General features: G+C 36.8%; 1 protein-coding gene across 9 annotated transcripts in view; it reads left to right on the plus strand.

Moving 5' to 3' along the window:
• WDR17 (WD repeat domain 17) overlaps nt 1-23717 on the plus strand; it is a 104095-nt gene extending 80378 nt beyond the window's left edge. For 6 of the 9 annotated variants that reach the window (XM_047772282.1, XM_047772277.1, XM_047772280.1 and 3 more), the window contains 13 exons: nt 1796-1860; nt 4404-4536; nt 4989-5080; nt 6263-6362; nt 7321-7460; nt 9940-9960; nt 12360-12471; nt 15724-15865; nt 16426-16528; nt 17503-17604; nt 20604-20702; nt 21014-21197; nt 23422-23717. In XM_047772282.1, coding sequence (XP_047628238.1) covers nt 1796-1860; nt 4404-4536; nt 4989-5080; nt 6263-6362; nt 7321-7460; nt 9940-9960; nt 12360-12471; nt 15724-15865; nt 16426-16528; nt 17503-17604; nt 20604-20702; nt 21014-21197; nt 23422-23541 — 1413 coding nt within the window. In that variant the 3' untranslated portion in view covers nt 23542-23717. Of the gene's footprint in view, nt 1-1795; nt 1861-4403; nt 4537-4988; nt 5081-6262; nt 6363-7320; nt 7461-9939; nt 9961-12359; nt 12472-15723; nt 15866-16425; nt 16529-17502; nt 17605-20603; nt 20703-21013; nt 21198-23421 lie in introns of those variants that run through there. The other 3 variants (XM_047772279.1, XR_007133973.1, XM_047772284.1) reach the window with 3 other exon arrangements.
• Nucleotides 23718-26970: the final 3253 nt, after the last annotated feature.

A 26970-nucleotide genomic window follows, 5' to 3' on the forward strand; every position in this document is an offset into this window, starting at 1 on the left:
ACTAAGCAGTAACATTGCATTGAAATATAACAAAATTAAATTTAACTCATTTTTGTCTTTCCCCATTTATTAGAGACAAACAATGAATTACTGCTTGACTAAAATAATAAAGTGTGCCATTTTAAAATGTTATTGAAAAGGGATTGCAGACTAAATATGTATTTAAGTTAGGAGCAATGTAAAAATTTTACTTATGAAGAAATAAAGGTCTGACTTAAAAGTTACCTTTTTAACAGGACACTGCTAGAAAGAATATCTATCAAAAGTGAAGGAAAAATAAATAGATAAATTTTGTAGGGCAGTGTAATTCTTTATCTTTCTGAGTTCTGTATATATAATTTTAAACTATTTAATTTCAATTTAATTAAAGATGATTTAATCAGACATCCTCTTATGGAGCTGATAACTCTGTTATACAGTTTCATCAGTGGACATATGATCAACAAAACTGTGCATATACAATCCTTTAGAAACATGAGTGTCACAATTGTTCGTGACCATCTCCTTATAAATAGTTTCTATTTCTATAAAATTAATAGTATGAGATTAGGAAAACATTTAATCTTTTCTTACAGCATATGTTTTTATTTGAAGAGCTTGGTGGTTACAAACTTAATTTAATCTATAGTCCAACTTCTTTCTTCCATTCGTCCCTACCATAATAAAGATGAATTTCCCCTAAAAAAAACATGATTATAAGTAATATAGTATTAAAAACTTCCTACTGAATACTTAACCTGTTATTTTCAAACTACCATTTTTCTAGCCCTACTTGCAGCAGAACTCTCCTGTTTTAGCCTTAGTTAAAATAAAGTTTTGATTCATGTACTGATATTTCAGAATATTTTCTCCTCTGTTTCTTCTAGACTTGAATACAGTGAAGTAGGTATTTTCAAATAACAGTCACAATCAGTCTTTTTTTTTTGTCTTTTGTTGTTGTTGTTGTTGTTGTTGTTGCTATTTCTTGGGCCGCTCCTGCGGCATATGGAGGTTCCCAGGCTAGGGGTCTATCGGTGCTGCAGCCACCGGCCTACGCCAGAGCCACAGCAACGCGGGATCCGAGCCGCGTCTGCAACCTACACCACAGCTCACAGCAACGCCGGATCGTTAACCCACTGAGCAAGGGCAGGGACCGAACCCACAACCTCATGGTTCCTAGTCGGATTCGTTAACCACTGCGCCACGACGGGAACTCCCACAATCAGTCTTAATTGAACAATGAGCTTCTTTTAATAGTTGTCTACATTTTTAAAACATGAAGTCAGGTTTATCAATTATAAAGGGAGAAATGACAATAAAATTTATGACAATAAGTAGGGAACAATAAAAATAGAAATGAATGTCATGTTTGTTAAATGCAAGTAACAATGAAATAAAAATTTCAGTGTACACTACTTTGAGCATAGAATATAGACTATTGTAGACCAGATTACTCTGGTGTTATATTGGAAGATGAGTTCGTGTATTTTCCAAACTATATAATTTGGCTTCCTCTAAATCTCCTTTCTCTCTCCCTCACCCCATCCCTTTCTCTTTCCACCAAACTTTCTTTTTCTATAGGTTTCAGACTTTCCCTGCTAAATCAGAGAATCTATACATCTTATTCTATTTTAAAACATGATAATATTTATACTCTATAGAATGCATGAGATAGTATACAAAAATATCCCAGGAAATCCACTCTCTAAACACTTGTATTATAAATATGAGTTGTTTTTTTTTAAAAAAATCTGCTAAGACTTTGACTGTACAATCACAATGGATAAGTTTCTGCTCATCTTTTCTCCCATTCTAGTGGGACAAAGCCTTGTCAGTTGCCCCAGGGGTCTCTGTGAAATACTGGAAGAAGTTGATGCAGAGGTAAGGCAGAGTATCTGTATCCAAATAGATGTTTTAATTTTGTTAAAATAGAATCAATGTATAAATATGCTACTGTAGCCTTTGAAATGTTTTACTCTTGTATTGTTTTTAACAACCACCAAATTTTATACTTCCTGGTACAATAAACTGAACAAATTGCTTAGAAGTCATTTTGGTGTTCTTATATTTGACCTGACAGTTAGTTAATAAAACCAGTGGTGGAAGACAGGTTTCCCCATGTTGACATAGGAAATGACAGATCAGTCAACATACTAGTTAATGGATTGCTACTGAAACATAAGTCATAAGAGTTTTTGAAGGTTACCAAAAATTTGAGAAGTATTCATTCTATAAATAATCTCAGAAATTCTCCTTGTAGACACTCATTCCAGCCATGTCCTCTGCATGGATATAAGGTAGGTGCTGATGATAAGGAAGAGTTTGACCACTGAACGAGTTTAACTGGCTGACCTTGCTCTAGAACGCAGTAAACAAACAAGTCTTTTTCTGGGGTGCATTGGTTTCCTGGGGCTGCCACAACAAAGGACCACAAACTAAGTGCTGAGAACAAGAGAAATGTACTCCCTCTGGTTCTGGAGGCTAGAAATCCACTCTCAAGTTGTCAGCAGGCAGAGTTGCTTCCTCCTGGAGGATCTGACAAAGATTCAGGTCCATGCTTCCCCCTGGCTTCTGTGGTTTCCAGTACCCCTTGGCACACCAGCCTCTACCTTGTCTTCTTGTACCCTATTTTCCCCCATGCGTGCCTCTGTCCAAATTTCCCCCATTTTAATAAGGATACCAGTCATATCAGATTTAGAGTTTACTCTCATCCACTATAACCCCATTTTAACTGATTATATCAGCAAAGACCCCCTTTCCAAAGAAAGTCACATTCACAGGTTCTGCGGGTTAGACTTTCCCCATTTCTTTGGGGAGAGGGCACCTTTCAACCCATAACATAAGACTGTTCTCTATTCTGCTCTACTCATTCATTTCACAAATATTTAGTGCTCACTATATACCAATTACTATAGAGTACTTTTTAATGAGTAATTACCTTGTTCTGACATTAAATATGAGGAGTTTGTCTTTTGTTTCATGGGCCATGGTTTAGAAAAATAATTCAACTATAACTCACAAGTACCAGTAAAGTCAATCAGGAGTGAAGCATGAGTACCAGAAGGATTTAATGAGTTGACCATGGGAAAGTAAACTGCTCCCCAGCACCTACTCTCTCAAAATAAGTTAAGGAGGAGGCTGGTTCCAGTTCTCAGACTGTGAGCTCCTTATCCTAAGCTCTAAGAATACAGAGTAATTCAAAGTTCACATAGCCTCACTATGCAATTGTAAATGTCATTGCTCCCACTGAAGCCTTAATAAAGTCAAGTTAGCAGAGCATATTTATTTCACAAAGCAATTGTGTTTCAACCAAGGAAGCACTCTCTTTCATTTATCTTTGAAAACCAGCACCTGATTTTCTCTGCTCCTTAGTTCTCATGGTGGCCAGGAAATCATCTCCCTGCAGCTAAGTTGATGTTTTATGGATCCAGACACTTAGATTGATTGGCAGTCACTCAGGCCTACTTCCAAATGCCCAGACAGAGGATATTGTTTCTAAACAGCTGTAACCAGGAAATCAGGGTCAAACATGGTAAAATGATAAAATGGTAAAAACATAAATTGTTGGGGAAAACCCCATTGACCCTGTGAATTGGAGACTGTTAACAGCAAGCCGGGAAAACAACATAAAGTTTCTACCACACCCACTTGAAATGTAGTTCATTGCAAATGCTGGCATAAATTAAATATTCCAGATTAGTTTTCAGTAAAGCAGATTAAACACTAAGAGTGGAATGGGTGAGATTGGTCATTGGGACTTCAAATGGGAAAAGAGAAACAGAGAGACAGACAGACAGGGTTGGATTCAGAGAAGTAGAGACGGACACATATATATCCTTCATAATGTCCAATATCATATCCCCTTGTCCCCTCACGTACCTGGAACATTATTTTTCCTTAAACTACCTTGCTTGGGGCCCTAACAATATGCTGCATTCTATTATCAATATTTTTGTTTTTGAATTATCCTTTTAAGTGATTTTTAGGCTGCTTGCATTGAAAGGCTTGCCATTCATTGTGTCCACTAAGCCATTTAAAATTCTCCATCTTTAGGGAGTTCCCGTTGTGGCTCAAAATGTGCATTGATCCAATTGAGAGTGGATATTCCATCACACACATCTAGGTGACAGCTTATTTTCAGAAAGATTTATTCCTCATTTTAGTAGATAAGCTACATTAATTTTAAGACCTGAAATGTTAAACACATTTAAAATATGAAAATATGTAGTGTTCTAAGGGAAAATAAGCTCCTATAATATTTATTATTTGAGGCAATTTTGTCGTCCATATATGACATGATTATAAAATCTAAGTCTTTGTGAAATCTGTTGCAAATTTTAGATGTTCCAGAAAATCTCTGTCCACCTGAGAACCTTGAACTTGGTATGTGGTAAAAAAAAATTAATGTGTTGTTATTTTATCAGGAGAGCAGATCAGTTAATCCAGGAAGATAAGGATGATGTCATTCCATACTGCATAGCCATTGGTGATGTGAAAAAATTAGTCAATTTTTTTATGTTGAGAGGCCAGCTTAAAGAAGCCCTGCTTGTTGCACAGGTACAACCACATAATTACACAGGCTGCACACGTGGTGGGAGGCGTATTAGGGGGAAGTTTGTGTCAGCTGACTCAGTCACATGATTGACAGAGTTATAGATGGCTTGGCTTTTGCCCACCTCCTGGCCTTTATTCTCAGACATTTCAATCACTCTATCTTTACTCTGCTCACACTGAACTTACTTTAGATCTTTAAATGTACAAGCGTCTCTGAACTCTGACCTTTTCTATGCTGCTGATCTTTGTATGCCTTTGAACAACTCTTTCTAGTAACAATTTACTTGAAGCTTCATGTTGATAGAGTTCACTTTTTTTTCATTCTAAGTGTGTCTCCAAATTGTAGTGTAAATATCATAAGTGATTTAAGTATACTTTGTTCAAAATAATATTCTGAAATTGGTCCATTATCAACAATTAGCTACAGATTAATTAAAGATTACATTAAATTCCAGGCCGCCTGTGAGGGAAATATGCAAACCTTCCATGTTCCTACACCTAAAGGATCTTCACATTCTGATGATATCTACAAGGAAGACTTTAATGAGTGAGCGATTCATTCTTTGTTTGGAGCCAATAGTTTTTGTGACTAGTTTCCCTTTAGGAGCTTTTGAGGACCAAGTGGTTAATCCTTCTTTGTATGCAGAAGCCTTGGCTGTCTTATGTCCTCAGCTGCATTTCTCACCACAGTCTTGTTTGGTCACCTCGTCTGTCCCTAGATGAGTAGGAATTGTCAGGCATGTAGATACAGCCTACACACATTGTATACAGCTTCCAGAAAAGCAAATGCGTCTAAGTATAGACATTGCATATAAAGCACCTAAATCCTTAAAATCTGATCAAACCTGCGGGGGGGGGGGGGAAGCAGTAAAAATAAAATGTGCTGTTTATTTGCTTATTAATATTTCACTGTAGACTCAGTGTCAATAGTGTCTTGATGACATCACTCATGATCCATGACCCCAGGATAAGCATCAAGAATAACATATTTTAAAGATGAAATCCAAATCCTTATGCTGTTAAAAGAAATGGAAATTTGGATTCTTCCACCCTTAGATCTTTTTCAAATCTAATAATTGACCTTCCTCTGCATCTTGTCTTTCCTCATATGATTGCCTTTGAAAATAAGATATTTAGGAGTTCCTATGTGGTTTAGTTGGTTAAGGATCCAGTGTTGTCACATCAGCAGCTCAGATCGCTGCTCTGGTGCAGGTTCGATCCCTGGCCTGGGAACTTCCACATGCCACAGGTGTAAGGGGGAAAAAAAAGATATTTAAACTTTTAGAACATTGGGAAAATGTTGAGCAAATAGTGTGTTAGGACTACTGTGTTCCTGGTCTTTTGCGGCTGTTCTCTGCCATTTCTAATCTTGGCATCTTTTAAAGATCTGTTCCAGTCACCACTGAAATTTTGAAGCATTTCATTTCAACCTATGATTTTTTTCTGGGGTTAACTGCCTCTGGAGCTTAGGAATAAATTATTCAGTATTGGATGGGAAATTCTCAAAATCAGGCTTTTCTTCTGAAAAGAAGAAAAATTGGGGCAGGGGGAGGTGGCTTATCAGCTCATCTAGTAAAAAACATCGATATCCTGCTTTTCCCCAAAATCAGGCTTTATACCTAAATTAAGTCTATCAAATTGAATCCTGTTTTATCCCTTAATTAGCTTGTCATTAAAGCCGTCATTATTCCCCTTTGTCTATATTAAATACATACTTTTTTCTTCCTAGACTCCTGCAGGAAGCCTGTAAAGAGCTGGCAGAATGGTATTTTCAGGATGGCCGCGCAGTCCTGGCAGCGTGTTGCCACCTCGCTGTAGATAATATCGAGGTACAGCATTTTAAATTGGTTCATTTGAGTGAAAAGCTCTTAAGATGTCACAGTGTTTCCAGAGAAAAAAATATGGTGATTTTCTGTGTAAGGTCTGGTTCTGCATGCTTGCCAGGCCTGAGCGATCACATGCCTAATAAACACAGTTAAACCCCAGAAACTATGAGAAGTTTTATTTATTTATTTTGATCACAAGATACATACTGTAACAACCTTATTTAAGTTTTCATCATAAATGAGAAGCAGTAAAGGGGAAAAAACTACCTGGACTTGGACTCAGAATACCTGAATTTTGAAAGCAGTTGTTTTTATAAATACTTTTCTATATTCTTCACAAGTTATGTTTTTAAAGTATTTTCCATTTAACCCACAAATGTAATAAGGAAACCTTTAAGTGAAGCTACAGACTGTGTTTTGCACCTATTCTTAGATATTTTGGCCTTAAGGGATAACTGATAATCATTGTACACTACTGAGGAAGACTTTAAGAATTTACATTTTTTTCTGGTAAACTGAAGGACATGTTGACGACATTGCAAAGAGACTGTAATTAATTACCAAAATATGAGCAAAGGTTTGAAACTCTTAAATTCTCACCTTATAGGAGTTCCTGGTGGCTCAGAGGGTTAAGGGTCCAGCGTTGTCACTGCTGTGGTCAGGTCATTACTGTGGCGTGGGTTCAATCCCTGGGTGGGAACTTTTGTATGCCACAGGCACAGCCGAAAAAGTAATAATAATTCTGACCTCATAAAATTTGCTGTATGTCCCTTATCAGCTTTTCCATCTGAAAATGGTAATTGCTCTTACACCAGTACTTTACAGAACTGTTACACTCAATATTTTAAAAGAATTATTGATTATAGGTTAATACAACCTTATCTACCCTCTGAGCTTGGCAGAAGTGATGATCTTACCCAGCATCTGTGAAACTGAAGAAATTGTTTTCTCCTTGAGTAAGGTGGCCATGGCATACCTGATTCGTGGAAATGAGTTGGAGTTGGCGGTCTCTGTGGGTACTGTACTGGGAGAGCCTGCAGCATCAGCAACCCACTATGCCCTGGAGTTATTGGCAAGAAAGTGCATGATGGTTCCAACATGGTGAGCATTTCTAAGTTCAGAGAATAGTTTTATGGTGATGCAATGCTTTTTTTAAATATTGTAAGTTACATTGGATAAGATGTGTTGGGAGAATATAGGAACCCCTTTTTAAATAAAAGAGAAGGTTGAGGGAAGCAGGGGTGCTATGAGCATGAATGGTTAGAAAGAGCCATCATGGTTATAGAATGGAATCTATCACTAATCATTCTAAAGTAGCCCAGTTGTAATTCGTAATAGTTCAAGTACATAAAGCATCATGAGACAATAAATGCATGCTTCTTACATTCCCACATTTTAAATTCTGCATGTATACACTCATCCTTTTTTAAATTTTATTTTGTTGCTGCGCCCATGGCATGTGGAATTTCTCGGGCTAGGAATCAAACTGGTGCCTCCACAGCCACCTGAGCCGCTGCAGTCAGATTCTTAACCCACTGCATCACTGCAGGAACTCCTCTACATTCACTTTTGTCAGATCTAGTGTCTTAGTTTGAGGTTTGGAAGATAAAGCCACTTTTCTAATGGAGAGTAATGACAGAGGTGGGGTAGCTGACACTTGGAACAAAAGTGGGCAATACTCTAAGAGGCACACCCTGGAAACTCGCTGGGGAACATGGATCTCCATCTCAGAGCTGTTCTCCCTCAAATCCCTGCCCTCAGGGTGAAGTTCACGGTGCTGTCACTCAGTCAGTGTTTGTTGAAGATAGATGATTTGAGTCTTCTGTCTTCTCTTTCCCCCAAATACTTGAAACCTTGAGAAATTGATAAGTAAGTTTATTTATCGGGACTTTCACCTCTTCCCACTGCACACACATTCCACCCTTAAGAGGAACCTATACGTACACCACTGTGGGACCCTACAGATGATGATGGTGATGGTGATGATGATGGTGGTAGTCACAGCTAATTAACACCTCCGTACTGCTTTTGCCAAGAGCCTCGAACTGTTTCAGGCACTTTCCACTCGAGACTATGCAGTAGGTATTGATTTGCCTTAGGTCTCAGTTAAGTGAGGGAGCCAAGGCCTAAAGCTACATAAACTGGCTCCCAAGTTATCTTAGCTATTGTCTAGTCAATTCAGGCTGCTGTGTTAAAATGCTACAGACTGGTCGACTTATAAACAAAATAAATTTACTTCTCACAGTTCTGGAGGCTGAGAAGTTCAAGATCAAAGCACTGGCAGATTTGGTGTCTGATGAGATCTGGCCTCTTGATTCATAATCATCTGTCTCTTTGCTGTGCTCATAGGGTGGAAGGGGTAAGGGAGCTCCCTGAGGCCTCTTTTATCAGGGTGCTATGCCCATTCCTCAGGGCTCTGCCCTCATGACCCTATTACTGCCTCCTCCCATCACAATGGAAGTTAGGTTTCTACGTAGGACTTTTGGAGGAACACAAACATGCACCCACCATACTACACCACCTCCCCATCCAAAGTTGAGTCAGAAAAAGAGCAGAGCTTCCTAACCTCCTTTTCATTTGGATCTGGGGGCTTTGTAGTGAATCAGGAATCTCAGAATCTTTCTAGTTTTCACCTGTGTCTTACGGTGATAGAAGGGCTCCCTCCTCGTAACAAATGTAGCAGTGCCCATCACCAGTCTCTACCACCAGTCACCACCAGTCTCAGGCATAATGTAGCTAACACTAACCATCCTTTGAGAGGACCCAGTTCTGTCTCTAAAGAACTATGCGGAGTTCCCGTGGTGGCTCAGTGGTTAACGAACCCGACTGGTATCCATGAGGACGTGACTTCTACCCCTCACCTTACTCAGTGGATTAAGAATCCAGTGTTGCTGTGAGCTATGGTGTAGGTTGGACGTGACTCAGATTCTACGTTACTGTGGCTGTGGTGTAAGCCAGCAGCTACAGTTCCAATTAGACCCCTAGCCTGGGAACTTCCATATGCCTCAGGTGTGGACAAAAGACAAAAGACAAAAAAAAAGAGAGAGAGAGAGAGAGAAGAGAACTATGCTTGTTGCCTCAAACCCAGCAGCAAGCACGAGGTTTAACTCAGACTCTGTGCTAAGCATCATTATCTAATTCGAATAAGTTGTGAATTTTTTTTAGAGATGAAAAGTAGCAAAACATAAATAGGTACTAAATTTTAAGAGATTTAAACATTTCTCAACTGACTGTACATCTTAGCTTCTTTCAGTATAAAACAAACTTCTGTTTCCTTTAAACTCCCTCCAAGAATCCTTCCTTTTCCAGCCATAGATATATGTTCCAGAAGCCAGGATGAAGTTCAGACTCTGAAATACATGGATCAGGCTCATTTCCAAGTGAAATCTGTAATCCTCATGACTAGTAGTAGAGCTCCACAAATTAAAAAAAAATTAAGATAGCTGCATTATTTTAAGAGAATGTAATCTTATACTAAGACCACTTCATAATTTTTTACATTTACTGGTAAAGAGTTTGCTTTTTCTTGATTTTCATTGCATATTCATGGTTTTCATATTCAAATTTATTTTCTTTTTAGCTTTCCATCTGTTGGATACAGGTATTATCTAGTTTTATTAAAATGTTTAATTAAATATTCAGAGTTTAAGAATACCAAGTCTTTACTAAGACATAATCATCAACTGTTTTTGCTTCATTGTTTTGCAGAATGCCAGTTCGTTTATACAATGAAAACAGTTCCTATAGCTTAGGTACACAATCACTCATGACTTTATTTTTCTTTTTTGGCTGCCCCGTGGCACATGGTGATCAGATATGAGCCGCAGTTGTGAACTAAGGCGCAGCTTCAGCAATGTCAGATTCATAACCCACTGTGCTGAGCCAGGGATCGAACCTGCTTCCTAGAGCTCCCAAGATTCTGCTGATCCCATTGTGTCACAGCGGGAACTCCCAATCACTCATGGTTTTATATTTTCAAATTGTGTAAAAAATGAACTCTGCCTTTGTGTAATAAAACAATAGTTAACTCAGCCAAGCAAATTAAAATAGGGCTTGTTCTGTAGTGAAATTTAAGAGTTTAGATCATTTAGCTGGTTTATATCAGTATTTAGATACATTTGCATACATTTTCCCTTATCTGTATACTGCAATTTTCAATAAATAGTTAATTAGACTAACGAGTGAATAAAATTAGCTAGCATTACTGTAAATTTACTGTATAGGGATATAATTCTAGAGTAAGAAAGTCAGACTTTTGTTTGTAGTTCATAGAAATTTAAGTAGAGTTTTTAGCACATCTTTTTTATATATCATAAAAGCTAATGAAGAGTTTCCGTCATGGCTCATCAGAAACGAATCTGACTAGCATCCATGAGGATGCAGGTTTGATCCCTGGCCTCCATCAATGGGTTAAAAATCTGGATCTGGCATTGCCGTGAACTGTAGTGTAGGTTGCGGATGTGGCTTGGATCTGGCATTACTGTGGCTGTGGCGTAGGCCAGTGGCTACAGCTCCAATTTGACCCCTAGCCTGGGAACCTCCACATGCCATGGATGTGACCCTAAAAAGCAAAATATATAAATAAATAAATAAATAATTAAAAAATTAAAAAGCATGTGATAATTTCCGTATTCTCATAGACATTATTAAAAACTTCTATTAATTGATAGTATCAGAAAACATAAAGTCATTTATACTTTTCATCAAGAACATATGTATTACTCTAATTTGGAACCTATAAAAACATTCAAAGATTTACTTCCCCAATGATGATAGAAAATTTGGCATACACTATCTCTATTCCTGTTCTGTGCTCACTGTATTCTTAATTATACATCTAATATTTTCTAAAATAACTTATTTGCATGAAAGACCAATGTAGATTTCACTGAAGGCTTCACAAAGAAGGTAGAGGAGGATTTTACTCTGAGTCCACAATACAACCTTATAACCCACATTTGGAATATTAACTATTCTAAAGTCATATTGAATGTCTGTATATCAGTTTCTTGAAAATGAATAATAATATATTAAACCATTAAAAATTAGTGATTTCTCAGTTATGAGGCATGAAACCAAAAACTCCTTACCTAGTGATTTTTAAAAATGATTTTATACAACATATTTTTATGTAAAGCTGTTAAGTCCATACATTTTTAAATCTTATTTTAAAATAGCTTATTCCATTAACTAAATTTTTAGAAAGCAAATCAGAAAACTGAATTTCTATTTTTCATTTCCACCTTAAGTTTAAGAAATATGAAAAATACTCAAATATCTAAATTTTTTCTTTCTTTTTTTTTCTTTTTTTTTTTTTGCCTTTTCTATGGCCACACTTGTGAGGCATATGGAGGTTCCCAGGCTAGGGGTCTAATCGGAGCTGTAGCCGCTGGCCTACACCAGAGCCACAGCAACACAGGATCCAAGTCACGTCTGCAACCTACACCACAGCTCATGGCAACGACAGATCCTTAACCCACTGAGCAAGGCCAGGGATCGAACCTAGAACCTCATGGTTCCTAGTTGGATTCGTTAACCACTGAGCCATGATGGGAACTCCCAAAATAGCTAAACTTAAAATATCTAAATATCCATTAGCTTTAGTGAGCTGGAAAATATAGTTGTCCAATGTTGGCAAATGTAACAAACGTTGATGGGAATTAACTTTCTCAGAGTTTGCTTTATAATTCGCTCCAAAGAACACTTGTACTGCTTAGGTTGGTTAGAGAATTACTCTAAATAACAGAATCATTTGTTAATACATAAAGATTCAGTTGATTTTTTAAAAATATTTTGGAATTTCATAATACATTTTCCCTCATGCCTTTTGGTTTCTGTAATCTACATTTAGAGGGGTTTCATAACTAGGAAATTCATACTGTTTATGTAAATAGAAAAGCAAGGGAGGTGTAATAAGAGTCTTCTCCTTTGAAATAGCTCTAAAATGTTATTTTTAGATATTTTTCCTCATTGAAGTTTCCCCTTTTGTTATATGAATAGGAATTTGGCAGCGGATCTTCTCCTAATGATTCCTGATAGTGAACTACAGTTAGTAAAACTCTGTGCTTTTTACCCAGGGTGTATGGAAGAAATAAATGATCTTCATGCGAAGGTACGCTGACAATACTAAGTATTCTCATTTGGAATGTAGTACTGTGATTTAATTAGTCTTAGATTCCATCAAATAGAGGTGCAAGCAGAGAAACTATTATTTGGTCCCTTCGGGATAATCTTATAAAGACAATAAACATTATAACAATAAGAAAGAACATTTATTGAGTTTCTTCTGTATGCTTAGAACTGCCCTAAATTTTCACATCTATCTGTTATTTACTCACTTCTCACGAAACCCTGAAAAGCAGAGGATATTGTATAACATGAACTCAGAGAAGGTTAGTTAATGGTGGAATGAGAACTTCAACATGTGTCTCCCCATCCCAGCCTTTTCCCACTTTGCACCTTAAAGTATATGTGTGCTGACTTTTTAAAATAGGCAATTCAGGATCTTTAAAAGAATTAATGAAGTGTAGTGAAATTCGCATGTATTATGCCAAAGTGCTTTTTAAAAATGCTCTTTTACAGAATATAGGAATGTATACACCAAGATTACATATAAAATATATCAAAAAGTTCAACAATAAGGAGACTGTATAAATGACAGTACATTTCTATATTTCTATGTTATTCATCCATTAAAAAGATGACAAAATTCCATTTTCATTGACATTGGTAGATGGCTATAAAAGTTAAATAAAAAACAGATGATAAAATGATGCACACACCATGTGATTTTCTTTTTGAAAATTAACTGTGTACCTATTTATTTTATTTATAGCATAGTACAGTTCTTTTAAGAAAAAGATAAAACATTTTCTCATCTTTAACTCTCAAAATAACAAAATTTTCTTATATGAACCTTGATTTTTCCTGCAGTAAGTGGCCCTATTCTGTCAACAAGGGATATTTACTGAGTATTGTGTTAATACAGATAGAGCAAAAGTGTGTGTGAGTGTGTGTGTTTATGATATCAGGGAAAACACCTGTGAAAGAATAAATAGTTAAAATTACCAATGGGTTATAAGATTATCAATGATTTTAACTTCTTTATCACTTTGTATTCTGTGAATCCCTTTTTTTGCTTTTTTTGTTTTTTTTTTTTTCAAGGGCCACACCTGCAGCATGTAGAAGTTCCCAGGCTAGGGGTCAAATCGGAGCTGCAGCTGCCAGCCTACACCATAGCCACAGACACAGCAAGGCCAGATCCCAGCAGTGTCTGTGACCTACATCACAGCTCATGGTAAAGTCAGATCCCCGACCCACTGAGTGAGGCCAGAGATCAAACCTCCATCCTCATGGATACTAGTCAGATTTGTTTCCACTGCACCACAACAGGAACTCCCTGTGAATCACTTTTTAAATGAACTGTACTTTGCTTTATAAATATGAGAAGTAAAAGCTATTTTATGTTGAAACTAAAATGCAAACTTGTAATTTTTTGAGGAGACTGAGGATCTAAAGTATTCAATTTACTTAATTTTTTGGAAATATTATTCATTCAATCAAACCAAACTCTTTTATTTCCTTGAGATGAGTGGTACACATCTCAAAGTGGTGGAATATACATATATGAAAATAAGATTATTGTAGAAAATTCCACTTTTGAGGTGCATAAAAAATTGGATACAGGTCAGCAGCTAAGATGGCATCATCTAAGATGGAATGAATACCTCTGTTCTCCAGCTCTGGTCCCATCACAACTTTGATTTAAATCAACATGATACACTAAAAATTGAGGAAAATTCCAAAAGGGAAATATAAAATAATTTGAAGCATTTTTCAGAAGTACAAGTTGCATTTAAGAATCATGTATTAGGAGTTCCTGTCATGGCTCAGCAGTAATGAAACTGACTAGGATCCATGAGGATGCGGGTTCAATCCCTGGCCTTGCTCAATGGGTTAAGGATCAGGCGTTGCCATGGGCTGTGGCGTAGGCCAGCAGCTACAGCTCCTATTGGACCCCTAGCCTGGAAACCTCCACATGCCATGGGTGTGGCCCTAAAAAGAAAAAAAAATTGCGTATTAAAAGAAATACCAATTTACTTAATTTTTGAACAACAGAAAATATGAAACTATTGAGTAAAATGCGTTAATATACAAATTGAATAAATAGTCTTAGTAACTTAAGGAGATGTAATGAAAAGTGACAAGAGGTGAGAGTGACAAATCTCGAAGAAGAGGCAGGCAGCCTAACTGGATGAGTCGCATCATCTGCAGTCACAACACACAGTATTTTCCACAGCAGAAGCTCCGTCCCAGTGGTCCCCAGAGACCAGTGAAACAAAGCAGTAAACTGCATATGCGTTGCTTAGAAAGGAACCAACAAACTCTAACACCCAAGCGTCAAATCTTACAAACATATCAGAATTTTATATAGAAGATAACAGTTCCTTCTGGAAGGAGAACTTGCATAAAGGAGGAGTGGACTCAATTTTCACAGAAAAAAAAATTATTTGAAAAGCTAGGATTGCTTTTCATTTTATAATATAATGAAATTTCATAGGCTCAAATCTCCACTTGAGGCATTTCAGAATGTCAAAGCTAAAAACTTTTGAGAGCTTGTCCTTTTTTTTCACCTTCCTGCTCAAAATAAACTTGCTTAATCTCAAGGCCACGTGAAATTAAATTACCATGTAGAGTACACATAAGTATGTACCTTTTATATTTTCTACATTTAAGGTAGTTTTTAACACTGATCAGTAGACTTGTTCTAAAATAACTAATGTCAGTCCCCATTGTGGCTCAGCAGAAGTGAAACTGACTACTGTCCATGAGGATGCAGGCTCAATCCCTGGCCTCGTTCAGTGGGTTAAGGATCTGGCATTGCCATGAGCTGTGGTGTAGGTGAAAGTCGCAGCTGGAATCTGGCGTTGCTGTGGTTGTGGTGTAGGCTGGCAGCTGTAGCTCTGATTCGACCCCTAGCCTGGAAACTTCCATATGCTGTGGGTGTGGCCCTAAAAAGACAAAAGTAAAATAAAATAAAATAGCTAATGTCAGCACGTCCAGCTAAATTACATTTGTGAGTACCAATTCCAATATCACAAGACAATTTACTTCCACCTCTTTGATTAGGTATTTGTATGATCAAAACTACTGACTCATTAGGTAATACCCTTTTTATTGTTATTAGATCTTAAAGACATTTCATAAATGTATAGTCTCAGTACAAATTATTTCATTCACATTTGTTTTCAGCAACTTTACTAAAAAAAAAATTCTAGACATAGTGGAAATATTTAGCACTTATACTGTTGCTTTTATCCATATAAATTTTAGTGATATTGTTACCAAACCATTTATTTTCTAGTGCAAGCTACCCACAGTAAAAGAATGTATGCGGTTAGCTGAGATGACCCATGCTGATGGCAATCTGTTTGAAACTATCAAGTACTACTTGTTAAGTCAAGAACCTGAAAAAGCCCTTCCTATTGGTATTGACTTCATCAAAGGTATGTGTTCAGTTGGTAGTATAATTTGAAATTTACTCTTACTCAGGAGTTCCCGTTGTGGCCCAGTGGTTAACGAATCCGACTAGGAACCATGAGGTTCTAGGTTCGATCCCTGGCCTTGCTCAGTGGGTTAAGGATCCGGTGTTGCTGTGAGCTGTGGTGTAGGTTGCAGACGACGTGGCTCGGATCCCGAGTTGCTGTGGCTCTGGCGTAGCCGGCGGCTACAGCTTTGATTAGACCCCTAGCCTGGGAATCTCCATATGCTGTGGGTGCGGCCCTAAAAAGACAAAAAATAAATAAATAAATAAATAAAAATTTACTCTTACTTGGTATTTTTATTTACATTTCTAAAAAGCTTAAAATCAAGCACTAGCCACCCTAAGTTTAAAAAGGAAAGATATTGCTCTTTGTATGGTATCGGGACCCAACTGTGATGTAGAAAATAAAGAGGTAGATAGCACTGACCAGAAGGAATCGATCACATACATACATTAAAAATCAGATGAACAAGTTCTGGTACTATTATTTAGAGAATCTTTTATTTGGTTTTATTTTGCCAGAATACATCAGTAGTTCGAATTGGACTTTGGATACCATTTACCCCATTCTTGACCTATTGAGTTATATTCGTACTGAAAAATTAGTCTTGCATACATGTACTGAGTGAGTACTTTTTCTCCAAAATAACATAACTGAACTTATGTAACGTTTCAAAATGGCTGTACTGTTTTTGGTGTTCAGATCAAGAAATAAGATCTTCTTGGACAAATAAGTGCATGTGTAGAAAAGTTACATTGTTTTTTGTTTAATTCTTAAGTGAAAATACAGAGGTCAGTTAGAACCAAACAGTAAATCTTAGACGTACTATTTCCTAACACCTAACACCTAGTGTGTGTGTGTGTGTGTGTGTGTATGTATGTACACGAAACACACACATGCCCACCTGGTTCAAAGAGGGCTGATTCAAAGCATTGGGATGGTTTTGGACCTTTTGTCCTCCACGGTCTGTCTAGTGGTCATCCCCTTTAAATGTGCATGTGTGCAAAGCATACTAGGTTGAGGGGAGAAGTGAAAGTGCTAGAAAATGAAAAACAGACATCATCCTTGAATTCAAGTATCATTTAAGGACATTGTTACCCATGTATCTAGAGTCTCCAGAGACCACATATTTTTATAATGGAGGCTTTGGGCTATTTCTATTGCAATGCCATGTGGAAAGATGGTGCAGCAGCCTGTGAAACCTTGGCAAGTTTCCCCAGCAGGGCATGGATGCAGGGGGTGTCCTCCCCCTTCTCTAGAGTCCACACAATATGCCAGGAACCCCTCAAGCTGACCAAATGAGTTACTTTGGGAGAAATCACATGAGGGAACAGACAAGGAATAGAAAAAAAAAGGCAAGTGTTAAATATTATTTAAAGATTTTTTATTTTAAATTACAATTTATGTTATTGTAGATGTGTCTGAATAGGAGTTAACTGATGAATAAAACGTCTTCAAATTTTAGGAAATTTTCTAAGCATATTTTGCTGAAAATGTCACCCACCAAAATATAGAGATCCAAAGGCAATAACTATGTATGAGAGCAATGTTCTCTACCTCAAATTATGGAACTTTAAACCATAAACATTGTCTTCTAGAGCACGAAATGAACTGCTGATACTATGTGGCTATGTTGGTGCGTTGCTGGCTATCAGAAGACAGTACCAAAGCATCGTTCCTGCACTTTATGAGTACACAAGGTAAAAGCAGTTCCTCTTCTAGTATGAATTGAGAGAACTGCCTCTCACTGAGATGGTTAGTATCCAAATGTATCACAGAAGCAGCAACTACATTTTACTGGCATCCATTTATTTACCAAGCATGTGCTTCCTATTAATGCAGAAATAAACAGTATGAACTAGCAGTGTATTCAGGTGTAAAGAACAGAGATCCTGATTCTCGCTGAGACATGAGGGTTTCTTGGTTTTATGTCAAGACACTTGAGGTAGAAATTCCAGGGCTGATTTCATCAAGGATCTGGATTCTTCCCCTCTCTCCACTCTGATCTTCTTGGCTTCTTTCTCTTGCTTGAGTGACCCAAGGTTTTCAGGTGGCTTCTAGCCCTTTGTGTGTTATGTCTACATTTGAAGCAGGAAAGAGGTGGGGGAGAGCACAGAGGGCAGGACCCTTTTCTTCCTTAGGGCTAGTGTGCCCACAGCCCACTAGCCAGAACAGTGTAACCCTACTTTTAAAAGAATATGAGAAACTGGGTTTTTTAGCTTTCTCATCTCTACAGTAGAAAAATGCAAAGTAAAGAGGGTCTGTGAGTGGCAAGTAATTATTTTATATTCAGGTATAACCTACCTGCCGAACTCCTGTATCTTATAGCTTGCTGAACATCAGCCGTTGTGCTTACAACTTGTCATACTCAAAAATAAAACGTAGTGCCTTCCCTGAAAAACTGTTTCCAAGTCTGCTAGTTCACTAAATGGCAGAGTGGGTTATACTTAAAAATGCTGAGTCTCTGCTTTAAGCAGCATTAAGCAGCTTTTCTGAGTCCCCTCCATGTGAGCAGAAGGTTCTGAGAGAAACAAAGCTTGCTCCTTGCTAGCTTCTCCCTCTTGTCCAGGCGGAGGTCTTGTGGAGCTGTGGCTCTGCCCTCTGGAGCAGAGCAGAGCGTAGTGGGAATTCACACTGTCAGGAGAAATCTATGCAGGAGCATTGCCACGAATAGAAAGTAACTTCTAACAGTATTAAAATAGACCAACAGTTGGATGTGTCACATGGAATTAATAATATTCAAGGCGATGTGTTAGCTCTCTCTGACTTTGGTAATGATGAAAGAGAGAAGATGGTCCTTTGAAACAATACCACGCATACAAGAAGGCTTTGTATTCATAAGGAAGGAGAGACCTGAGAGGATGTGACGAGTTAGAAATGCTTTAGTTTAGGATGAGGAACTCAAGCTCCAGAACTTTCAAGGCCTCTCTTTACTTCTCTGACAGCTGTACCCATTGTCCTGCCTGGCTGCTTAAGCTGATATCCCCAAACCACTCACATCCATTCCCCAGCTTGTTCTGTCTCCTGCTCTCATCTCCTTCTCTTTTTCCTGTTCACGTGGATGTCCGGCAGCTCCCTCCACTCCAGATAAGCCCTGCACTCAAAGTTAAAACCATCTTCCTCCTCAAACCTATTCCTTCTCCTGGGTTCTCTCTTTCTTCTGATGTCGTTATGTTTCTGTTGTCCAGAATCAAGTGCTCAGGGTCAGGATTTAGTGCTTTTCTTCACTGTCAGCAGCCACTGATTTAGTAAATCCCCACATCTACTTGTTTTCTCATTTCCTATAACCCCATAGTTGCTGGCCCCACTAACTGTCACCTGTGGTAGCCCTTCCTGTGGTCACTTTGCCCCCTTCCTCCCTATTACACCCCCTACTGCTGAGCAGGTAACATTCTAAATCCTTAGTCTGACTTTGAAATTCCACAGAAATTGGAGTCCATCCTTGTCACCCACTGTGTCCTTTTACATGTTTAGCCAAACTGAATTACTTGTAATTTCCTGTACATCTGAAAGCTTTTCACTAATATTTTTTCACTGTGTTCTCTCCACTTATTTACCGTGGTTTTCCCCTCCACTCTTTAATAATACTCTACATACACTAGATCATCAAAAACTACTGGAAAAATTTTGTTTGGGAAGTTTGGGGGGTTTAAGGGGTATGAGCCACCCATGTTCTTGCATGGCCTGCAATAAACCTTTCTCTGTTTTTATAAAGCAAGCAAACAAAAACAAAATAAAAACGAAAAAACTACTGGTCAGGTAAATTACTGTCAAGTGGAAAATTGTAGACAGGGAAGTCATATTAAAGAATTTATTTTGGAGCTATGCTACATTATCTATAAAAAATTTAAGTTCAGTAATTTGAGGTTGAAAAAAGCAAGGTATCACCTGATTTGAAATAATATTCCTAAAACATTAGAGATATGTGGGGGCAAGGGGTATTTGTACCTTTTTTCTCACCAATTCTGATCATGTCCCAGCAGAATGATGACAACAAGCATGAGTAACCATAAAATATAAATTACAGAAATGCTTACTTTTACTTCATCTGCAAGATCTTATGTTCTTTTTTTTAGCTCTTAAACAGCTTTTACTTTTAAATTTCAATGAACTAATTCCTTGAAGAACATACCGAGTTTGTAACTTATAGAAACTAGGACTATAATTCCCTATCGCCTCCTCACAATTAATAGTAATGATAATTATATATGTCTCCAGATTTCTACATAGATGTGATGGATCACTGCTGTCCCTGTCTCACTTTTTTTTTCACACATCCTGTCTTTAAAGAATTAAAATCAGCATGTCCATTCCTTCCCGCTAATTGACATTCTTATCCTGCTGTTATACCTGCCTTCTTACTCCTACTGACTTTTAATGTGGAGACACACTGTTCCTGTAGCTGTGACTCAGCGCTGCTGGGCTTACCCAACTTTCTCCATACTTTGTGCAGTAGGTTTATTCATGCGCTCACTCGCCTGGCCTATCATCCAGCCCATATGTATTGAACATTTTTGACTTGCCAGGGATTTAAAGGCTAAATGTATAAGTGTGTGCACATGTATATATCTTATCTATGCACATAGATTTGTGAATAAGTGTGGTTAAATCTAAAATTGCAGTTATTTCAAGTTCATTTCCCTTTTTTGCTCTCTTCGTCTTGGATGTCCTATGTTAATTTCTTTTTCACATGTTTCAGTCAGCTGCTAAAACGTCGGAAGGTGTCGGTGCCTTTAAAAATTGAACACCTTTCTGAGGAATTGGATGCGTGGAGAGCTTGCACACAGTCCACCAACCCGTGAGTCAGCATGATATAAAAATTAGAATTCGGAAGGTATCACTTAATATTAGAGATAGACTTGTTGAGAATTGGGTTGCTTCGTTATTTATCTTGGCAGAATAATGAATCTTGGGTTGTTTAGATTATATGAAGTAATAATTTATAATGCTGTTCTTTGCTGCCTTTCTTATACCCTTCGTTTTACTATAAATTCAGTCTAAAGTTGATTTTTGCCATCATCTATAAAGGGACTGTTTTTAATCTAAATCTTAACAATCCTGCATGTGGTTCCACAAAAATAAAACTGTAATATCTGTTGAAAAACACAGATCATCAGAAGAGTCTTCATATACACCTCCTTCTGATTCACAAAGAATGGTTTATGCAACTTTACTAAAGAGGCTAAAAGAAGAACCACTCAGAGGAATTGCTGGACCAGATTATGTGACTGGATCAAATCTTCCCAGTCATTCCGATATTCACATCTCTTGTCTCACAGGATTAAAAATCCAGGTACAGCCTGATGTCAGGCATAAAGGGAATATGTCCATCATTTTTAGTGGTTTCATTATTTTTAAAAATGTGATCTTAAAATAAGCATAATCTGAATAAAAGTGTGTACCTATAAAGAGACCTGAGGCCCAATGAGAAAATATTGCCCTTAATGCTTCCATGTTTGGTATAAATGGCCTGTCCTTAAAATAAATTCAGAGACATAGTCCTTGTACTGTTACCATAAAAGCAATTTATGTAACAGGCATACTTAGAAACAAATGATACGGATACTTAGTAACAAATGTTTTAAAATACACACAGGTCATATCCTTAGGGAAATTAAATAAGGGAGACAAAGCAACAGCCAACACAGTTACAAATTACTGTATCTCAGTAGATTAAATTTAACTCTATAGCCTTCATTAGTATTTTATAAACACACAGAAAGCAATTAAAAACTGATAGATGCATATCAATGATATATTATGCCTGTTCTTCCTTCAGCTTACTGAAATTTTCAGCAATTAAAAATTACTGAGATCAGTCATGAGGGATGGCTTATTCTCAAGCAATGGTCCCTAATGTCCAATCAAAGTGATGATGGTAAATAGTGCCAGGGCCTCCCAGTGGGACCCAGGAGTACCGTTGTCTCCGGAAAATAGAGAGCCTTCATCAGCTCGGAGCCATGACCAGTTGTAGGAACCCTAAGAAGTAAACAAGACTGAATCCCCATGAAACGCTAATTGAGACCAGGTTGAACTAAAGAACTTGGAATTCACATTTTACCCAGTGGATTCTTATATTTCTAATGTAACATAGCCAATTAAATTTCTAATACTGATGTGCCAGGTCAGTAGAGAAAGACATTTTAGGGGATAACCACTCAATATAAATTAAATAGCTTGCTACCAATGTAAACTCAAACTATAGCTTGACTTGACACTGAAAACTAATTACATCTTCAGAACACACCATTATATCTGAAACAACAGACAGGACACATAGTTGTATATAATTAAGAGCAAAAAAACTTGATGCAGAAGGTCCCTGGTGGTCTGTCAGGTTGTCACTGAAGTGGGTCACTGCTGTGGTGCATGTTCAGTCTTTGGCCAGTGAACTTCTGCATGCTGCGGGTGTGGCACAAAAAAAAAAAAAAAGGCAACAACATTATACAGTTTTTAGAATATAACCTCAGTGCCACTCACAGCATTCACTGCCCTCCATGTACCTTTGAACTTGACACCTTCCTGTTTCCTTTTCCTCTTTAGGCGTTTTTCTCCATCTGAGATAGACAACTACCTAATCCTCAGGCTGTCTAACCTCTCTTCCAAACCCACATTAGGAAAAGATGTACTAATTAGCTTATATACATTGAGGCACAGATGATTAATTCAGAGGGAATGTTACCCTCCCAGGATATTTCTGTTCCAGGAAAAAAAGTATGTGTTCAGTTAAAACTGAAATTTCAAGTACCTGTGAATAGGAAGCTGCCCACTTTCATATAATGAATTTTCTAATATCTCGAAATAATTTGCTAACAACAAGCTGTTATCATTTGAAATCATGTGCTCAAAAACTTGGTATCTTTAGGGCATAATTAACAAAATCTATTTTTACTCAATTTTGTGGTTTTTTTTTTTTTTTTTTAATCATGCTTTTCCTTCTAAGAGCTGAGAGATACAGACTGGAAGGTTTTTTGGATTTAGTTCTTCAGAACTACCCTTGACATACAAAAGAGCTGATTATAACTAAATTGTAGATATGCTAGTAAATCACAGAGTTGACATAACTGTATATATACACATATACAGCAATATTTTTCATGTTCCAGAAAGCAGATTGAGAGTTTCTGGCTTAAATAATTTCCCCAGCTGTACTGATTTAGGCTTATGATGAAAAAAGTGGAGTATGTTTAAGTCTATTATTAGGCATATATGCCTTCATAAATGTTACCTTTCTAGTAATTTAGTAGATCAGCAATACTTATTTTCATTAACAGCACTGCTGTAATTAAAGAATTCAAATTATAAAACTAACTTCTATTTTGAAAACAATCAGAGCACAATGCTGTGTTTGATAGGAGGTCAAAAAACACCTAACTTTTCTCATATTTTTAAATTTCCTATCAGCATTGGCTAAATATAGCCAATGGTTTCTTATAAGAGTGCTTCTGTCTCTGGACGTTTAAAAGCATATTGCAAATTTATAATCTCACCCTCTTCCCTTAACTCTCATTGTGCAGGGCCCCGTATTTCTTCTTGAAGATGGGAAATCCACGATCTCCTTGAATGATGCTTTGATGTGGGCAAAGGTGAACCCATTCTCACCTTTGGGGACTGGCCTACGACTCAACCCATTTTGATAGAAAGTTTTTTCCTCGGGATGATTGTTTTTTTTAAAGACCTTTTGTGGTTAGTATTACCTTAACCTTTGTTATCCAAGAGCCAAAGCTTGGGAGGAGGTGAGGGGGCCGTGGGGACTCACACTTGATTTTATTCATTAACTTCAGAAAATAAAATATTTATATAATTTCAAGGAAAAAAATAGGTGTCTCCTTTCTAAAATATAATAGTCATATTTGGAAGGAAGGTAACATTTAAATTAAAGGATCAAAAAATATACAAGCGCACATAAAAGTTTCACAAAGCATAAAAGTACCGAATAGTCTCTTGTGGAGACATTGAACCAAATAAACGGTGCAACACCTGGGACAGTGCTTCACATGCAGTCAGAACTTGATGGATATTTGATGACTGAAATCTTGAAGTGTTGAAATGCAAGGTATGTACAACTCATCTTCACATTCACAAACAACAATACTGTCCTCTATGAAATGTACAGTATATTACTAGTTTTAGCAAATCAAAGTTTTCAGTTAAAAGTTTAATATGTATCAATAAATGGATACACAGTCAAAATACTTTTGAATTTTTTTTAAAAAAGAAAACATTCTCAAGTTTTGTATTAGAAACTCAAATGTCCAGTTATAAAGGAAAAGGCTAGGAGTTCCCTGGTGACCTAGCAGTTAAGGATTTGGCATTGTCACTGCTGTGGCGTGGGTTCGATCCCAGGCCCAGGAACTTACACATGCTGTGGCCAAAAATAAATAAATTAATTAAAGGAATAGATTGCATAGCATGAAAAAATATTGAAGCTGAAAAGCACAAAATGCAGTCAAACCCATGTAAAAATTTGCATTTGATGATAATAGATTATTTTAAAAGATATTTGGCACTTGTAAATATTAATTTTGATTAATGTATTTAATATTTACATAATCTAATCAATTTGAGAGTTATAATAAACAAAACTTATTATAGAGTTATAATAAACTCTAATGAAATAAACTATTTAATGAAAATTAGCTTCAAATACATTTCTGTAAGTAAATAGAGTGTTAGTTGAAATTTGGGCTATATTATGTATGCTCAAGTTTTAAAATATTAAAGAGTAAATATGTTATTTTTTAAAAGCCTGAGGCATGACTACAAGTATTTAAGTTGCACTAGAATCCTGACTTCGAAATTTATGAAATGAATGCACACTAAAAAGAATAGTACTTTGATACTCAAGTTGTTTTATAAGATTTATAATACAGATGTTTTTGTCTAAGGAGTGAGCTCATATAACTAGAATAATTATGATTCTTATTATCTTGAAACTTGTTGCATTTAAAATATTTAAAAATTTTTCTTAAATAAGCTTCTTAAAGCAATATGTGTGATGTACTTATCTATCACATTGACTGCTTTCTAACTCTACGAAAAAATTTTAGGCTTAAATTCCATTTTATAAAAATAATGAGTAATATTTTAGAAGAGAATGTACACAACTCAGACATGTAGTGGGTAATATAAAGTGTCTGAGAAGTACATTTTTAACCCGTAGTGTTATGAGTGACTCAGGTTTTTTTAGGTGGGGAGGATTAATTGGCATGTATGTACTCAGATCGCCTCACTTAAAAACGGCAGTCTAAATCCTACTGTCACTCTATTTTGTTTTAAAGTAGATTAAGAACTCTAAGTTGTGTTTTAACTGCTTCAAAGACATCAAGTTTATTTTATACATATATAAACAGTGGTTACATTCTTTTGTATTTTTATTCAATCCTGGAAATATTTTTATGCATAAAGTAGGGGAAAAAATCATAGAACTGTTTAACACATCAAAACAATAGCGGTGTAAACTAATATTTGCCTAAAACCTAAATTTGAATGATTCAAATGCAATTCTTTTTCTTTTTTTTGTCTTTTTCCATTTCTTGGCCTGCTCCCGCGGCATATGGAGGTTCCCAGGCTAGGGATCAAATCGGAGCTATAGCCGCCAGCCTACGCCAGAGCCACAGCAACGCGGGATCCGAGCCACGTCTGCAACATACACCACAGTAACATACACCACAGTTCACGGCAACACCAGATCCTTAACCCACGCAGCAAGGCCAGGGATCGAACCCGCAACCTCATGGTTCCTAGTCGGATTCGTTAATCACTGAGCCATGACGGGAACTCCTCAAATGCAATTCTGTTATTCTTCAACTTCAACAAGGTTCTATACCATAATATTAATTGACTTAATTCTTCATAGAATTATGCCATTTGACTATGTTAATCTGTATGTGTCTTAATATGAAAAACAAAGCAATTTTTTAAATTTATAAATTTCATTATTATATTTAACATACATAAAACCCAAATAAGATGAACTTGTTTTACTAATTAAAGATATTCATGTGACTAACAATGTTGACAAGTTATCTTGCAAGGTTGAATATGCCCTTAGGGAAGAAGTCTCATTAGCAAATGATTGTAAAAGCACCAGAAAATTTGCCTATAAAATTTACCAGATGGTTAACAAAATTGCCACATTGAAATGAGTTATATCTTGTGAAAATATATGATTTTTATGTCAGTCAAAACCAATGAAATATATATACATATTTCTATGAAGGCATCCGGATGTGTTCAGGAACATGGTTGCATTAGAGCAATGACTGTATTTTGTTGTTGTTATAATAGGAAAATTGACACTTTCTTTATGCCTTTAAGTTAAAAGGCATTCTGAATACAGTAAATGCTTCACAAATTATTTGCAAAATTTAGGCTTCGTATTTAATTAAGATGTATTTATTGGCAACTCTTAAGTACTTATTATATCTTTGAAACATTTGTACCTAAGTAACTGAAAAAAGCACTTTAGTGTTGAATTTAAATACCATATAACTGCTATAAGTAGTTATTTAGATTTTTAAGTATTTATGTATTTCAGGTCCTAAATTTTAATAAACACTGCAGTTAAAGCCAGACATGACATAGTTACCTGCTGAGATGAACACCAGGCTTGTCCCTAAAACCACCACTGAGAAAACAATCTCTCTCCCTAAATTCTGGGTCAAAGTCATCAGAGATGTAAAGGGCTGAGCTGTGCGTCTGGGTTATTACCCTGCCTGGAAACCTAGAAAAATCACTTGGACCACTTAGGAGGATGATTTTCCACTTGTAAGAAACACTAATTTCAATAAACCCCAGGATTAGTATTAAAGGGGAGAGGAAAGGCTTACTAATTAGCACAAACAGCATAATCACAGAGGCTTCCATTCCCGTGATAAGCGTTCTGCCAGTTGATTGAAGTTTCTGTTCCTATAGGGGCTGCTGTAGCTCCTAGAAAAGTCCATTGCTTCCTTCTGTCAAAGCTCCTTTGTGAAGAAGATGGCCTTCTTTAGATTTGCCTAAAGTGTTGGCTTCTATGATACAACTTTCTTAAGAACCACTTGAGCTACCTCCTTAGACAGTAG

This window comes from Phacochoerus africanus, chromosome 3 (assembly GCF_016906955.1).
Source record: "Phacochoerus africanus isolate WHEZ1 chromosome 3, ROS_Pafr_v1, whole genome shotgun sequence".
NCBI classification, from domain to species: domain Eukaryota; kingdom Metazoa; phylum Chordata; class Mammalia; order Artiodactyla; family Suidae; genus Phacochoerus; species Phacochoerus africanus.